The sequence below is a fragment of the Lates calcarifer genome, linkage group LG17 (genome assembly GCF_001640805.2).
Source record: "Lates calcarifer isolate ASB-BC8 linkage group LG17, TLL_Latcal_v3, whole genome shotgun sequence".
Classification (NCBI taxonomy): Eukaryota; Metazoa; Chordata; class Actinopteri; family Centropomidae; genus Lates; species Lates calcarifer.
This window is the reverse complement of record NC_066849.1, coordinates 19,462,182-19,479,553: the sequence shown is the minus strand read 5'-3', so window position 1 is coordinate 19,479,553 and position 17,372 is coordinate 19,462,182. Positions and strand designations below refer to the sequence as shown.

The 17,372-nt window shown below is 41.8% G+C and overlaps 2 protein-coding genes across 4 annotated transcripts in view; one reads left to right on the top strand and one right to left on the bottom strand.

Annotated features, from left to right (window-relative positions):
- Positions 1-17,372, bottom strand: part of gtpbp3 (GTP binding protein 3, mitochondrial) — a 46,009-nt gene that overhangs the window by 15,652 nt on the left and 12,985 nt on the right. Inside the window, exon 2 of one of the 2 annotated variants that reach the window (XM_018695541.2) lies at positions 16,309-16,422. The exons of the other annotated variant lie outside the window; for it this stretch is intronic. Coding sequence (XP_018551057.1) covers positions 16,309-16,422 — 114 coding nt within the window. The remainder of the gene's footprint in view (positions 1-16,308; positions 16,423-17,372) is intronic. 2 annotated transcript variants of the gene reach the window in all.
- Positions 1,199-17,372, top strand: part of ano8b (anoctamin 8b) — a 37,524-nt gene continuing 21,350 nt past the window's right edge. The window contains exon 1 of one of the 2 annotated variants that reach the window (XM_018695465.2): positions 1,199-2,304. In XM_018695465.2, the coding sequence (XP_018550981.1) occupies positions 2,127-2,304 (178 nt within the window). In that variant the 5' untranslated portion in view covers positions 1,199-2,126. The remainder of the gene's footprint in view (positions 2,305-17,372) is intronic. The other variant, XM_018695481.2, reaches the window with a different exon arrangement.

The following is a 17,372-nucleotide window of genomic DNA, read 5'->3' as shown; positions in this document are numbered from 1 at the left end:
TAACTTATTTAAAGAGTAGTCACTTAGTTTTGTATTTATTTAAGTTGAATCTGAATCATCTATATACAGTCATCTAATATATAGTGCAGGACAGATGTCAACCTGTTTCTTTCTTAACATAGTGGCAGATGTTTAAATTTGTAGCCTATTATCAATTAATTTAAAAAATGGACAGGGCAGAAAAAAGAGCATGACAGAGCATGAAAAAAGTGCATTTACTTGAAACAAATTAACTTGTTGTTTTGTTGCTGTGGTTGTGTGTTTTTGTCTTGTCCTTAAATTAACAATGCTATTATCTCCAGTTCTTCATGACCTATACATCATACTATACATATTACAGAATATAAACACAGGTCATAAACTACATGTGCACCGTGGTGTGTGCTCAACTGCAGCTTCTTGCAGCTGTCAGCCCAGAGGGTGGTGAGTAAGCACAATTTCTGCTTGCATATGAGGAGCTTCTGAGCTCTGAGCCATACGAAGGGGGAGGGCTGCCAGCCTGCCTGTGTGGCTGCACAGTGAAACACAACATCCAGGAGGGCCAGGCAAGGAGATAGATTGTGTGCACACCAAAGAGGCACAGCCTGAAGCCCGGGGAGCAATCTTTAACCTGGGATCTCAATAATTTATAGACTGCTCAGCATGTGCACAAAGCTTGACAGCTGCCACCTCACAGCTGTTGAGCACCATCAATTCACAAACACCTTTGTCTCCTCTGACCAAGAAGGCTGTTAACCAGGCTGTGGATCTGATTAAAGATGATGAAATTCTCTTTGTTAAGAACAAATTATCTTTAGGCTCCTTACACACACACACACACACACACACACACACACACACACACACACACCTCGCACACAGTTTAACAACTCCTCCACAGAGGATCATCAGACTGAGTTTGCACCATCAGTGTTTACTTTGAGACATGTGAGTTTGTGTAGGGTGTAGACTCACTTTGGCATTGACTGACTATTGTTTGCACATTTTGAAAGACATATGACAAGTGTGAGCAGACATGACAACACAGTTTGCACTTTAAAGTAGCCTCAGCTGTCATGCTTATAGTTTCTCATCAAATGGCAGTAGATCAAGCCACAGTTTAAATAATAAAAGTGAATATTATGCAGCAACTGCATACATAGTGTGTATTGTGTCCGGTGGACTGAGTGGAGACATCACTTGTCCCTAGACCTGAGTGTCACTAAAAATTTAATATGAGGATATTTTTTGCATTAATAAATAAGTCATAGTCTATTTAATCATGGAGGACAGGGTGTAGTGCAGTCACACTCACAGGGGAGCAACAGTCTACCTGCTGGACTGCAGAAACCTGCCTAATATACCTGCTGCTGAGAGGATTACTGCGTTTGAAATTAAAGGTAGGTGCAGTCTGTAAATCTCTTATGATAAATGACGAAGAGAAAAAGAATTACTAGCATGTGTGTGACCACATGAATTGGCATATTACCAATCAGGTAATGTTGCCATAGAATTGTATCTTGTCTGAGTTATGCCTTAATGTTGCCAAGCAGATTCTATTTCTGCCATCAATTTGAAGCCTGGCTGCTGGCAGAGGTCACTGTAGGGCAATAAATATAAATTTCTCCTGGGGGATGACAAGACTGCACGACATGCATGTATGAAAAATTACTACTATGCTTCCAAGAAACTCCTATGGGGTTTGAAAGCCTTCAAGTGCACTGTGCCCGGTGTGGGAATGTAATAACCGCCTGATCATTTCCCCCCAAAATCAAACAATTTTGCTGAAGCTACAATCCTGACAAAATTATCAGACTATCATAGTGGATTGTTGTAAAGTGTGTGTGTGTGAGTGTGTCATCCAGCCCTCCCCTCCCCTCCCCCGCCCTCCATCTCTTTGTCCCTCCTCTATAGTCGTCGGAGGAGCGCTCTCCATCTAGCCGCGCATCCTGCTCCAGAGCACTAACAGGATGATCCGCCGCTGCACCGTCACCGACAACCTTCACTTCACTTTCACACTCATTTAACCCTTCACTCGGACCCCCGCACTACCCCCCCATGCTTTGCCCTCCTCCTGAGATGCGATACCACTGCACAGTTTCCCGGAGAATATCTTCATCTTCCGTCGCTCCTCGCTGATAGAGAGCATGCCCGACACGGGGACGGCAGCGGCAGGCGCAGCCGCCGCGGCGGCTGCCGCCGGTGGCGCGACCACCGTCGGCGACGGCCCCGAGAGCTCCCGGCACCGACACCGAACGCAGCAGGGAGACGCGGAGAGGCCGGAGCCGGGCGCCGCTGCACCACAGACCTCCTCCGGTGTACTGGGTGAGTCAGGAGCGCATCTTTCCCTCTTAGAACGACGCGGTTTAGGAAGCGTATACTGGAAGAGAGAACAGGTGAACGTGATGCTGGGGAACGAGACGTGCACCGCACCATCAGACACCTCGCGGCACCGTTCTTTTGTCTCCACGAGGGCGTCCCAAAATTACCAATTGATTAGACCACAGGCCTGTAAATAATGGCTTTGACTTTTATCGCATGTTCGTATGGCAGCGGCTACTCGAAATTACTGTTGTTTTATCCTTTCTTTAGAAAAATGGCTTCATTTTGTCACATCCCAGTGCCCGGTTTTGACCTTATTCTCGGTTATTGTAGACTATATTAGCCTACCTCCTGTCATCACAAGCCACTCTGTTCCTACGGGCAGTTGTAGTCATTGCTGCTATAGTTTCCCACTGCATCTTTGTAGGCTATGATTGGCTGTTAGTTTTTATCAAAGGGACTTCAGTCCAGTTCTGTATTATGTGTGTGATGAGCCAGCCTTTCCTCCTGGTAACCAAGTGTTCAATAACTTCATGATGCCATCCAGGGATTTCTAAACTATTGAAGCCTGACTAGACTACTACAGCCCGCTGTCTACTTCTACTTTAGTGCCTCGGAAGCAGTTGCCATGCTATTGAATAACAGGGCAGGTGCATGTTTTGTCATTTTAATGAGGGTTAAGCCATAAAGGCTGTCCTTCTCATAATAATATGCCCCTAAATTGTTCCGGTCTGGTATGTGGTGTGGTTTCTACCTCCTTAAATTTAACTGTATTTTTCCTTTCACTGTTGTCCCTGTATTATTCCTTGGGGTGATCTAAAATCATCACATTATAAACACCTTAGAAAGGGTAAGCAGAACAAACACGCTTTCTGTTTACACTCTGTGACACTGATAGTGGATTTGAATAGGCCATATCATAGTTGTCTCATTGGAAGAATTGCGTGAGGCTATTTTTGGACCAGACCACAATATTAGCCTGGGGAGAGGGAGAGGGAGAGAGAGAGAGAGAGAGCCTCAGCTGCCGAGCCAGGGTTGTTTTCCTGTGTGCGGGCTGCACAGACAGCCCCTGTGCTCCCTGCTAGTACTGCTGCAGAGTGATGCAGTGGGCTGTCAGCGGTTGAGCGCTCTTTTCCACACTTGGTCGAGGTAACCTGAGCAGGCTGCTTGCGAGTGGAAGAGCAGCTTGATGTCATCCTGTTAAGAGGGTGGCACCCAGTCCAGGCCCTTGAATGGGTTACAGGGTTGGAGGGTCGGCCAGAAGCAGTACTGGGGCAAAGAGAGGGACTGGGAGTCTACGCCTGCAATGGTGGAGGAAGACAATAAACATTTACTCACATGAGTCCACTGATACTAGACTCTTAATAAGTGGGGATTAGTGGTCTGAAATGTATTGAGTGTCGAACCTCAATACTTTCCTGTTGCTGACCGAATGAAAACTGATTTTGATCAAATGCATTATCCTGTTTCCTTATTCCTTGGTCAGATATTTCCTGACTTAAAGTCAAAAAATTGCTAATTTAATTTAGGCAATGGTCTGGTATGGCTGCATGTGTTTTAGACATTCAACATTAATGTTTCCTCTTGGGTTTCTGTGACATGAATACATTTGAGAGACTGTGTTTTATCCCACCACTAAACTGAAAAATATTATGTCCACAAGAGAGAAAATGAATTCACACTGCTTTGTTTAAAGCATGTAGCTACATGAGGATCAACATGTATTAACTGCACACTGGTCTTTTTCAGTCACACACACACACACACACACACACACACACACACACACGCACACACACACACACAGACAAGTAGATAGTATAACTACAAGCCTCAGTCTCACATGTCTAGCACCCTCATCACACCTGTAATCATTAACTGAATGTGCGCAAATTTTGCAGATAATAATAAGATAATGACAACATGCACAGTATACAGTACATATACACTACTGTGGTTTTTGTGGCCAGTATTTGCCTACCCTGCTTTGCTTACTGTCAGATCCACACATAGTGTCCTCCCTCGCTTTTTGTTTTTGTTTTTTTGTTTTTTTTTGAAGAATATTATATCTGACAGTGAACGTGTAAACAACCTTAGGGATGGTAAAATATCTAAACTGACACTAAGGACTGCATATGTCCCAGACAATAAGAGTTATCAACATCACATTTGAGCAATTTGCTGTTTGAAAGTGTCAGAGAAGGCTGTGTGTCAAGAAATGTTAAGAGCAGTGATTGTCTTGCCCTCTTGAACCCTCATGCTCCCACTTGTCTGCGTATTCCCTCTCGTGGGTCACGAGAGAGAAGAATTGGGTTTGGGGACGTCAGTGGGATTACCATGATATCACATAACCTCCCCTCACACGTGTCCTGTGTCAGTCAGCCGGCACAGCAGCGAGTCGGGGTGATTTCTCCAGCTAAGATTTTGGTTGCAGCCTGTGAGGATTTTCCTCACTGGAGGCTTTGGATGCTCGATTGTCTCCATGCCTCCACCATATTTTCCTAATCCCTCCACAGTAGAGTGGAATGACTTTGATCCTCTCAGCCATCTTCCTTTATAGCTCCAACACTCAACAAGCCAGCGTTTCAAAGATTAATTAAGCGCCCATCATTAGAGAAAGCAATGTAAAACTCTCACCAATTAGTTTGTGTTCCCTCTGAGGCCAGTGTTGATAAGATTCTGTGTTATGAAATCAGGTCATGTAATTTGTGGTTGCCCAATCAGCCAGCACAGAGGTTTAGGATTTAGGACATTTGTTAGGATATGGCAAGATTCATTCTCACTTTGATGATGATGATGGATTGCAACCTGAAATTTTGCATCTCTGCATACATTCCCATCTGATCTGATTTGAACTTTCCCTTTTATACTTGAAATGACTTCTGTTTTAATCTGTTTTCATTGTGCCGTTGCAACTTGGGGCCTAATGAGATTTAGAGACGACGACCGTATAGTTTCTCACATCAGGACATACTTCAGTAACGAATGTATTGTAGCCTCACGTATGAGTGCTCTTCACAACAGCTGGTACACTAGCCCTTAATTGCCTATTACAAAACATTTCATGATTAAAATTTGCATCACACTGTGATTCCAGGATAATCAGTGTCATTGACTGACTGTATCTTTTTTTTTTTTTAGCTTTGTATCTGCAACAGAAAACAAATTAGACTTCACTGTATAAAACATATAAGATTAAACAGGCTTTGCTTTTAAAACTGTTGAAACCCTTTTTTCACCCCTGTTCTGATCTGAAAGCGCGAGTCTGTTCTGAGACAGCGGGTGAGATCTGAAGGGTCCATTTTTATCTACGTAAACTTATTTAACTCCATCTCCGATGCTTGACATTAATAAATGCACTTCGCAGTCTGCAAAATGCATGAGAAAAATGTATTAAGCAGGGTTCTGCACTCATCCATAGACTCTTGGCCAGGTCTCTGCTCTCTCGCTCTCACTGCCTCTTAAGCAAGTAGAATACCTCAGCTTTGCTTCAGACAGATTTAGTCAGGTTCAGTGTCACACAGGTTGCTTTAAATACAGCAGTGTGAGGCAGGACAGTGATGAGAGGGAAAAAGCATAATGCTGAACTTCCCTAAAAGAAGGCCTGTTTTTTTGCAGCAGACAGACCGAGCCGTTGGTTTTGTGCCCTCCCACAGCTTCATAAATGAAGGGGCTGATGAATGTAATGCAGTATGATATAATGACAGCAGTGTGTTGTGTCTAATGACTCTGAACTTAATGCTTCTCTCTCTGGATCTCTTTGCCTGTCTCACTCTTACTCATTGCATGCTCCACGGAGATATATGTCCTGTTCCTCCTTCTCCTCTCTGCCTCAGTGAGTGCTGAGCTGCACGTTAGCTGCATTAGTGATCGAGGAAAACCTCCTCTATGTCGGGTGACCTTGCCAGAGATTTATTAACCTTCACCTGATTGGTCAAACGCACAACTGTCTAGAACCAGCTATTGAGGGGGATGACATTTCATGCTAGAATTAAGCTGACCATCAGTTTATAAAATTGAGTGACCAACTCCTTTTTTTTTTAGCTTTATAGCTGATAGTGAAAAGGCCTACAGGAAAGATGGGGAAGACAGTAGGGCTGGCCAGGGACTTGCTGCTTTAGGTGTATGGGCCTGTGTAGTATGACCATTCAGCCACTGGTTGGCCTGTGGCCATTTCTACTCTGTGATAGCACTTCATAGGCGTTAATTTTAGATCATTACAGTGAAATAGGTGTTGGTCAGATGGTGGTAAACACTGCAGTTTGTGCTCCAATCATTTTCATTGATTTTCTGTTGTTGATATTTGTGTGGTTGGTACTTGTTTCATGGTGGCTTTGTTTGCTTTTGCTAATGACCCAAACTGATGTTTTTGCTGCAAGGAACATAAGATCATATCATCTTATATTGCTGCGAAGATTAAAAGTGCACTGATCCAAAACACTTGATCAGTATCAATGCCAATCTGATGAATCTGATAAAGCAGGCTGTGTATCAGCCATGAATAAATACACACAATAAATACAGTTTCTTCCATCAGTGTCAGGATTCAGTGTTACAGTCGTTCAGTCAGGGTGGGTTGTTGACTCAGTACTCAGAGCCAAAGCAATCCCTGGTCTTATGTTACCTTGTGTAGAAATGATCTTAATGAGTTGACAAGTTTGTAGATTTTAAATAAGGGAAAGATAGATTATGAGATCAGGGCTTGGTATCAGGAAATAAACTGAGTCTTGGGGTCTGAAAGGTTGGATAACACAGTTGCCATAATGTGTTTTAGTGAGTTGATTATAGGAGGTACTTCTTGAATCAATTAAATTCTAAAGCAAACTGAGAGCAGCACGCTCGGCTGAATTTATATCTGTTTAGCGACGGAACAGTGTGGCCGCACCCTCTGTCCAATTGCGGTGCCTTTTGTTACCTGACTCTTGCTGGCTTGGGTTTCCACATGCAGAGATGATCCTATCAAAAACCTTTGGGGGATGGTACCCTCCCGTGACTATGCAGCTGTGTAGGTACCTGTACACTCAACTATTGAATGTGGGATGATTTAGGAAGTTACAAACACTCCCTGAGTTGTGATAAACCATCTGTCTTGTGAGTGGTGATTCACTCGCCCTAGATTCTCAAGTTTTAAATGGTTTAATCATATCACCCATAATGCCTCTTTGCCTCTAGCCAACCATCTTCTAAATCCCCTTTCATGGCCCCTGGAAGTTTACACTTTTCCATTTATAGCCATGAAGATTATCAAACTGTAAGCAGAAAACGATAATGCACACTCCAGAGCTTAATGCATTCCAAGCACGGGGAGAGAGAGAGAGAGAGAGAGAGAGAGAGAGAGAGAGAGAGAGAGAGAGAGAGAGAGAGAGTGCTCTTGGTGTTGCCTGTCTCCCGCCTTGTGTGGAAGCAGTGACATGTCGCAGAGACCTTATCGGTGAGTTTAGGCTCCATTCTCTGTGATCAAAGTGAAGTCAATAACCAGCCCCCACCGGTGTGTAACTGATATTGCATTCCTGAAGGAAAAAGTAGGATTGAAGTGCATTCGGTCACCCTGTCCTTTATACTCTTTGACTGCACTGACTAGGCCTGGATTTGATTTTTTTTCTTCTTTTTTTCCGCCGTAGTTGCTAAGCAAAGCCAGGAGAAATACAATGACCATGGTGAAGAATGCTGTTTTTAGCCTCAGTCATAGGGAATTGCTCCACATTAGCCACTCTGCAGCCTCCAGAGAAGGCTAAGGGGCTATGAAAGTGTAACGTACAACACATGGGGGAGAAAAGCTCTTTCTCCTGCAGCAAATAACTAGACATATTATCCATGTCAGTGTTAGCACAGAGCCGGTCGATGATAAGCATGGGAGCTTTAAACCACCAGCTGTCTGTAATGTAGGTCTTCGTCCTCTCTATCATTCTTGTTTCCCTCTTAATACCCTCCTGTGACTCGTTTTGTTTAGCCACTATACTGTTAGATTTGTTCTGTAGGTATAGAGGTGCAATCAGTCCTCATCATTCCCTCCTCATTACCCTCTGTAGCAGGCTGAATGTCAAAGTTAAACCTTAGTAGAAAGCAGCATAATCTGTATGTAAGTAATAAGTAATGCACATGCAGAAATGCTGCAGTGCACTCAGGCTTTCTCTGATGGCGACTACATAACTCAGGAGTCACTCTTGTATTGCTTTTCTCTTTTAGCTAATTTTCACCCTCTTTGTGCTGCGTGGCTCTGTGTTGTTATTTTGTTTTGGAAGAGCATAGGGCAGGAAGGGAGCTTGTTTAGTGCGTATAAGGAACAGAATCAGTGTTCATCAGCCTCTACCCTTCATCGCCGACTGAAGTGTTAAGAGAGAATGACTTATTTGTAGCTCTGCAACGGAGGAAAAGTAAATCTTTTACCTCAGTAAATCTCCTATGTTTTCCCCTCTCAAGCCCTCTTATTTAAATTTGTTTGCCTTGTTGATGTAGCTTATGTAGATCTCACATCTCGTACAATGTGAGAAGCACAATTGCCAGAGTAAACATCTGTCACCAAGGCACTGCATTTTTATTCGTCCCTGTTGGGCTTTCTATAATGTCAATGCCATTAACCTTCAAAAACCAGCCATGGAGTCAAGGACCAACCTTGTCATAGCTGTAAAGTATATTGCTTTGGGGCACTACGTCAGGAATCAACGATGCATAAACCTCTGTGATACATAAAATGTATAAAAAGTCGTAGTTAATTACAGGTAGTTTTTAGATCTGTGTTGAAGAGCTATAAAACTACTCATGACTACTATAAATTAATCTGAAATGCCCCTCCAATTTCTATATTATTAAAACAGTTCAGTGTCAAAAATATTAAGGTTATACAATGACATCTTGGAACCTACTTTAATAAGTGAAAAAATGATGTTGCTAAAAGATTAATGGAGTCTGTTTCACCTTAGATGAGCCCTTTTTTAAATCCAGTTTTCTTCTTTTATTTATCATGAAGCTGTGTCGTATTTACACTGAGTGAAATGTTCAAACCCCAAACTCTGTGTTTTTATGGCTACACAATTCTGTCAAGTGGAAATATTCTTATTGTCTTGTACCTCATTTTATACACATTTCCCCCAAATGCAGCTTGACATATTTGGTATCTTTGAAAACGTTGGGATTTTGACTAGAATTTAAAATAAAGCTCTGTGGGTTTAAACAAAGCTTGGCTGCACAGCATTAGCTTGTACTGACTAATGGGCCAATCAGTGAAGAGGCTGAAGTGTGTAATTAGCACTGAGGAAGTTTTTGCTCTTCTGCTTTTTGGTTAGTTATGGTTTGCATCTTTTGTTCCTTGTCTGAAATTTCAGAGTCAGATTTAAGCTCCTGCCTTTAATAACAATTTGAATGTGGTGAAAGTCTGTCCACAGCTGAGGGGGAACATTCTGTTCCAGCTCACATATTTACACATTGCCCATGTTGACTGATGAAAACCTTTTATTGTGGTTCTCGCTCATATATTTTCTCTGCCTTTAGCCTCCTGTTCCTGTTCTCTCCTTTTTGTTTACCATACAGTCCATATAAAAGAACATATACTCTATGTGCCTATAGCATCATGTTTGTTTTGTTAGCTTATACACCTTTTTGTCAAATGGTCAGAAAATCATGACTCTGGTATCCTGTTTATTTCTTGCTGCAGCTTTTACTCCTGCTCATTTCCCTTGGCAAAGTGAGAAGGCTGTGATTGTGCAGTGTTCTGATGATGCCTGAAGAAATTGGCTGTCAAGGAAAATAAACCGCATTGCCACTGCTCTAACACCCATATTTGCATTTGAGAGAGAAATATCTCCACTTTTTCACTTTCCTCCTGATCGGTGTTTATTGAAGCACAAGAGTCAACAGCCTGCTGTTTGCTTGAAGGTCTTTGAGTGTGAGTTTCTCCATTCACATGGAGAAGAGTAGTGTAATTAATTTTAGCCTTTTTTTAAACTGAAGAGGCTTCACTTACTTCAAGATGCAGCATCTTTGAAAACTGTAAAATCAGTAGCTCAAGTTCTGCATCAGTGTCAGATGAATCATTCATTGTATACTTTAGTAAAATAAATACACTACATTTCTTATACTGCTTCTACTACTTGTACTTGCAAATTTATCAGTTTCTGATCTTATTTCTGTTTTGTTACTTGTATGAGAGTGTTACTGACCTTCCTAACATTACTCTGTAGCAACTCCAGAGCTAAATAAATCAGGATGAAATACTGCATAGATCTTCTTTTTGAAAGACATGAGAAATCAAATCCTTAGTCATTAATAAACGTCTTCATCTGCTTGTCATTGAGCATGAAAGGAAATGGGAGAAATGGAGTAGTAATGTACAATAATCACTGGTTCCTTTGGGCATTGATCTGACTCGGAGCCTCCCTCCCATCTTTCCTGTCCAGGAATAGAATATCGTACCATCACACAGATCAGTAAGTCCACAGCCATCAGACTGACTGACTCACTGCTACAGTATCTTCTCTCAAAATTCATTCTCCCGTTACCCTATCTTCCTCAACTGCCGTAGTGCCTAGCTTAATTTGGGACGCAAGTAGAAATACCCACTTTGCCTGACGTTTGTTGGACTGTCTCCCTACACTTGAGCGCCTGATTATAATGATTATAATAATGAATGACCTCCTGAATCCCTTCAATTTTGATGAAAGCAGTATCACCCCTATATTTCCAGCCATAACTCAATTAACCTCCACCAAATAGTTGTGAGCACAACTTTCCCAGACAAAGGACTGAGTCTCTCTGAAATGCTAGGTTTGAGCCTTGTACAGTCAGATGTACAGTAACAGGAACATTAGACGCTAATGCTCTCTGTTAAAGCTGCTTAAAAATGTATGAGTCTGTTTTCTCTGAATGCCTGACTTGGTAGGTCCTCCATATGACCCTCTGTGTGCTCTGGATAAGAAAAACATTTGTGCCATAGTGACTAAATTTGCATTATAGTGCAGCAGGCCTGCCTCCTTGCCTTTAGGTAAAACTTTAAAGAAATAGTAACTTATTTTGGGAAATATGTTGTGTATTTGAGAGTTAAATGACACGATTGATTACGTCATCATGTCGAGTGTTCAATATGAAGGTGCAGCCTGCAGCCAGTTAGCTTAGCTTAGCATAATGACTGGAAACAGACTGTTCCTTTAAGATGTCATGAATTCCATCTTAATTTTGCTTTTTTTCCAAATGTGGTACCTTTCAAAAATGTCATTGGTGCTGCGGTGACCTTACAACACTGAATTGACCACTTGTGTGCGTTCGCATTGTTGCGGCAATTCATGTCCCTTTGTTCTGTGTGTTCATCAGAAAACCCTTTCTCCACTTTGGCAGTTGCCCACTGCTTAACAAGGAGGTCTGTTTCCTCCACAAAGGCTGCTATTCACTCCACTATATTCATCATCACCACTTGCTTATTCATAATTCGTAATCCCTCCCCTTGACAATGCTCAATTCAGCCAGTTAGATAACCAGTCTGTGGTTGTCTGAAGGAGTAGTCTGCATCGACTGCGCATGAAAGGATTCAACACTGGCTTCCGTTCATGATTATTACCTGACTGAATAGTACACAACATCATTTTCCTCATTTAACCCCACCTTTATAGCATGTATGACAGCTCAATCCCTGCTTCTTTGCTTCTTCATTGAGGTAGCTCACCCAAATTAACCAGCTAACCCAGAATGAACCACGATTAGCCTACTTGGCAGAAAGAAAGAGAGCAAGAGTGAGAAATGTAGGAGGCAGATTTAGTGAGACTAAGTGGGGAGTGGAGACAAAAAGTGATGTGAAGCAGAGAAAGAAGATGGGATGGGGAAAAGTGATACTTCAACTATTCTGCTGTGTGAGCACTGTGGCTCTTTTCTTCCTACATGGTCTCGCCTCGTCCTTCACTTGGCTCTCAGCCACGGGCGGCTCCGGTGTCACATGTAATCTTTGTTATTTTGAAGCCAAGGACGAGTCCCTATTATCCTCCCTGCGCCTGTTAATGAGGAAACTAGAGTTCTGACATCCACTAGCATTGACATCTTCATCCCATTTGTCACAAAGGCAGAACAGACACCTCCTATCTCCCTCCGTTGGAAAAACAGCCCTAATCTCAATTGTGTTACATACAGGTTCGCTTATCTCAGAACTCTCTCCACTGATGTTTTTAGCCATGCTACATTAGCAGCATGGCTCTAGGGATGCCAATGTCAGTCCATCTCTTTCGTCTATACTGAAACATCTCAATAACTGGATTGCCATGATGTTTTGCATTCACAGTCCCCAGAGGATAAATGTCTCAACAACTATTAGATAATTTGCCCTGAAATTTGGTACAGACATTCATGCCCCCTTCAGGACAGACTGTAATAACATTGGTTTTCATCTAGCTTCTTTCTATATTTTTCATCTGGCGCCATCATTAGGTCAGATTTCTAATCTCTCCAATATTTTGTTTAGTGACAAAAACCTGCAAAACGAATGAAATCTCAGCCACTTTCATTATGAGCATCTGAGTGGGAAAACTGTTAAATCCAGCCACCAACTATGAGGAATTCCTGAGAGCTACGAGAGCTACAAGACATTTCGACAAACAGCCGGTAACATGGCTGCAAAGCTGCCATTACTGGAAGTTCTATTTAATTAAAATCAAACAGTCAGCTAATTTAAAGGAGCCACACTTGTTTTGTATTTGAGTTCACTGCACAAAAAAATTACTAATATGTAACACAACAAAAGATGCTAATTTAAGATATTCATCTGGTGTGACTACAAGGCTAGCAGAGGTAGCATAGGGATGTTTCCCTGTTCTTCTAATCATGTCAGTGTTGAATAAATGCACTGCTAATTCACAACTGTTAGGATGCTAACATGCTAAAACTAAGTTCGTAAACATAGTTAATATCACACCTGCTAATCATCAGCATGCTAGCTCTATTGTGAGTATGTTGGCATGCTGATGTACAACCTCACTGAGTCACTAGCAGGGCTGTAGACATCTCTTTCTTTTACTGTTTTAAATTAAAAATACAATTCAGTTTCTTTTGGAGGACTACACTGAAGCTGTCCTGTGTCGGTTATAATTGGGATAAATGTCATGCAAAGACCGTCTCAGCAGTATTTATTAATGGCTGGAGAAAGAAGTTAGTTAATTAGAGGCAGGTCCTGATTGCAGACTGATTGCAGTATAGCTTTGAACCCTACAGGAAACCCGTTTTGATTACATGCTTTTGAAAATTGCATAACACAGCTGATATTGAACCTTGCTGTCTGTAGAAGAAAACTAACAGGGTGATCTGTGTGTTTACCTTCAGGTCTTTCAATAATTGACCAGGGTTTATTTGTGTCACTATCAAGCCTTCCCGCTCTTCTCTCCCTCTGTCTAGTTTGAAGACATCATCCATAGAAGCTCCATGTACACGAAGATGACAAATACCTCTCAAGACAGTCTGAGTGAGAGGGAAGAAGAGAGCTGAGGGAAAGACAGAGATAAAAAAGAAAGCGTGGAGAAAAGGAGGGACTGAAAGACTCTGCCCAGGGGGGCTGAAAGAGAGGATTTGGATGAGAGAAAGAGGCAGGGATGGTAGTGGCAAAAAGATATAAAAAGAGAAAGAGAGAGAGACTTAGAGGGCTATGGTGTGGAAGAGAGGAGCAGGCTGAGGTGAAAGAAAGCAAAGAGAGACAGGAGGAGTGCTCTGCTGCAGTGGGAAGAAGGGCTTTCATGTCATCTAAAAACACATCTGTATGTGCAGCTGCCAGTGGAGAAGAAAGATGCAGTGTGGAATTGGAAGTGTTTGTGTTTGTCGACTTGGTGCCTGAATGTATGCAGACTGCGCACAGCACTTTGCACTGGGAGGGAGAGGTGAGGTGGCCATTGCGACAAGCAATAAAGTGAGTCAGTGTTTGGAAGTTGGGAGAAAGCAAGAGAGAGGGAGAAGTGGGAGAAACAGAAAGGGACAGATAAGGGGAGAGGTGGGTTATGATTTGTGTTTCTGCCTCAAGACATGTAGGCTGCAGTTGCAGAATCCACAGCTTGATTCACATAATCTTTCACAGGTGGAACGGCCTGATTTGGAATTTATTTCAGACATTTCAGCTGCATGATTTGGTGACTCAGTATGCATACAGTTGATGGCCCTCTCTATACTGTATGGACGGATGCTGTGATATTTTTTTTGTTTGTTTGCATGCCTGTGTGTGTGTTGACAGCCGTGAAGTTGGGAACAGGTTTTTGAAAGGACACACTGTTAGTAGTGTGACTGGGTGTGGACTTGTCTGTACAGGACTACGAGGTACAGAAACGACAACAGAGATGATTCTAATTACGGAAATTGTTGGGTGTTTGAACCTGATTAGTCTCAGTGTCCCACTTACTGATGTAATCGTTCTAACAGGGTCATTTGTTTCATTCACACACTCAATAGATGTGACAATGGAAATATTTTCTGCCGGTTTTATTATTTGTGATCCGCCCTCTCTGTCCGTTGGGACTTCTGTCAGTCTCTCTGCCTTTATTACATTATGGCTGTTTGTTGGTGTCTGTCTCTCTCTCTCTCTATTAGACAGGCTAAATAAAAATCAAACTTCAAAATGACTCAGTGCTGCAAAGATATAAATCCTGTTCTAGTCTGCAGCCTCCCAGGAAATACATGCTGCTGCCAGGCATATGTAGCAAAGGCATCTTTTTCTCGAGGTGTATTTGAAAGTACAAATCCTCAGCATCATATCAGTACGGTAAATCTGCACTGCAGGCCTCAGAAAGTCAGAAAGGGAAACATTTTGTTTCCTAAATAATGCTAACTGTTTGTACGCATCAAGACGCCACTGTTAACGGCTGGTCCATGACAGGCAGCAAAGGAAAAGTATTTTAGTGTTTTGTTATTTTTACCTGAAGTGAACCAAAGCAAAAATCAATTCCACATTTGCTGTTCTACCCACATACTGCTTGTGATGTCAAGAATGAATCTTCTTTTTTGTCCTTTCATGTGCACAGTGACAGACAAAGGCTTTCATCAGGGAAAGTGATCACCTGATTATACCTGTAATTATAGACTGTTGGTTGTGACTCAGCAAACGCTTTCCATCTCATGACTGGATATTTGGTTAAACAAATAGGGGAACTTAATACTCAGTCCAAATCTAGAGTTCCTCCGGTGTATATATAATATTTCATAAAGAACTCGATACTATGTGTTTTGTAACAACTGAAGGGACAACAGCAGCTTGTTTCCTGGATTAAAATAAATGTCTGTAAAAGCAGAACAAATGGTAACTAATACCATCCACCACGCATTATGCAGTGCTGTCCATTGATGACACATCCTCAATTACAATAGTTTTGCTAGGTAGCACCAAGCCTCCAAGAATCCTGAATGGAACTGGTTCAAGAACCAGAGTATATTTGGTAGAAAAGACTCATGACTGGCTCCTGTTCAAAACCCTAAAGCAATTGTGGATTCCATGGTAACTTTATACTGAATGTTTTTCCTTATTTTTTCATCAATTTGTGAAGAATCCTAATCTTTATTATTAAAGCAGTCCATATTTCTGCTGCCACCTCCTCATGCATCACTACTTTATCTACATGAAGTGGGTCGTTTTCTTTTAATAATGAAAAACCATTGATGCTAAAGGCATCATCTAGTTTGTTTTGTTTAGCAAGGTTCAACTGATTTGATCTTTTGTGCCTTCTGCCTTCACATTCACACATTCAGATCCACATACATAAATAATAAACCAACATCATGTATAAAGACCTTTGATTTAAGCCAGAGAAAAGATGTTTACAAAAAATATATAAAATAAATTATCTTTACTCACTCAAAGTATGAGTCGTTGACCTGACTGACATTCGCAACTATGATGTATTCTTCAAAACCAAACTTTTGTTCGAGCTGCTTAAAGATTCAGGAGAAATTTCACGGCTGATGCTCGGGACACAGGGAAGATATAGACACAGAGACAGAGACAAAGACAGAGCTAGCAGTGCAGTGATTTAGTTAGTGGCAGGAGAAGAACACAAGACTTACTGGTTGCTGAAGGAGGCAATAGTAGATAGGCAAACAAATCCTCTGGGGAACAGACTGAAGTCCAGAAAAAGCAAAAAGTCCACAACACGGGGAAGGTAGGCAAACACCAGGAACCTAGAAATATAGTGAACACATACTCAACACAACGTCAAGGGGGAAAAAGACTACAAATACTCAAGAGACGATTAACTAATAAGATACAGGTGATGCAGAAAACAGGTGGGAAACACACAAAAACAGGAAGCAAATACACAAGAGACACACAAGGAAAGTGATTTCAAAATAAAACAGGAAATAAATGTACAATCATGACAAGAAAACTTTAAGTAAGATTAATAAATAATGACAATGAATAACCTCTCCCTGACCAAGTAAAATCTTTGTTGACCGAAGTTGCTCCTGTCAAGCACAAAGAGCAGGCACTTATCAAAAAGACTCACACAGCTAGCGAAGACAGTGAACGCATCACCAAGTCTTTCCTTAAGTGTCTGTGACCTTCATTTTAGTGCTTCGCCTGAGTTTCATAACTGACTTACACCCTATTAATCTCATACTTCATATCTCAGGCTCACAAACACCTGCACAGTCTCTCACACACACACACACACACACACACACACACACACACACACACACACACACACACACACACACACACACACACAATAAACACCCCACAGAAATGCTTCAGAGAGCAACTCAGATCAGAGAAAGACACCCTGCTTGTTGCGACTGCCTGGCTGCTGTCTGATAAGCATTAGCCCTGGAACAGTCGTCTGACTGTGAAGGCCGTGAGTAATACAGGCTTTATCTGTATCACTGCTAGTCCTGGGCCAAACCTGCTCTACAGCGACCTGATTTCTGTTATGGGGCCAAAAGGGGCTTTCAAATTGTCTTATTTTTGCCAACATAAACAACATTTGGGATCATTTTCCTAATTAGTTGCTGATACACATAGGACACATATCTGGATGGATTTTGTAAACTCTTTAAGACCTGTAACTCTACTTTATATCAGTCTTTTGAAGACAATACTTTTACATGTAATCATCTGTGGCAATCAC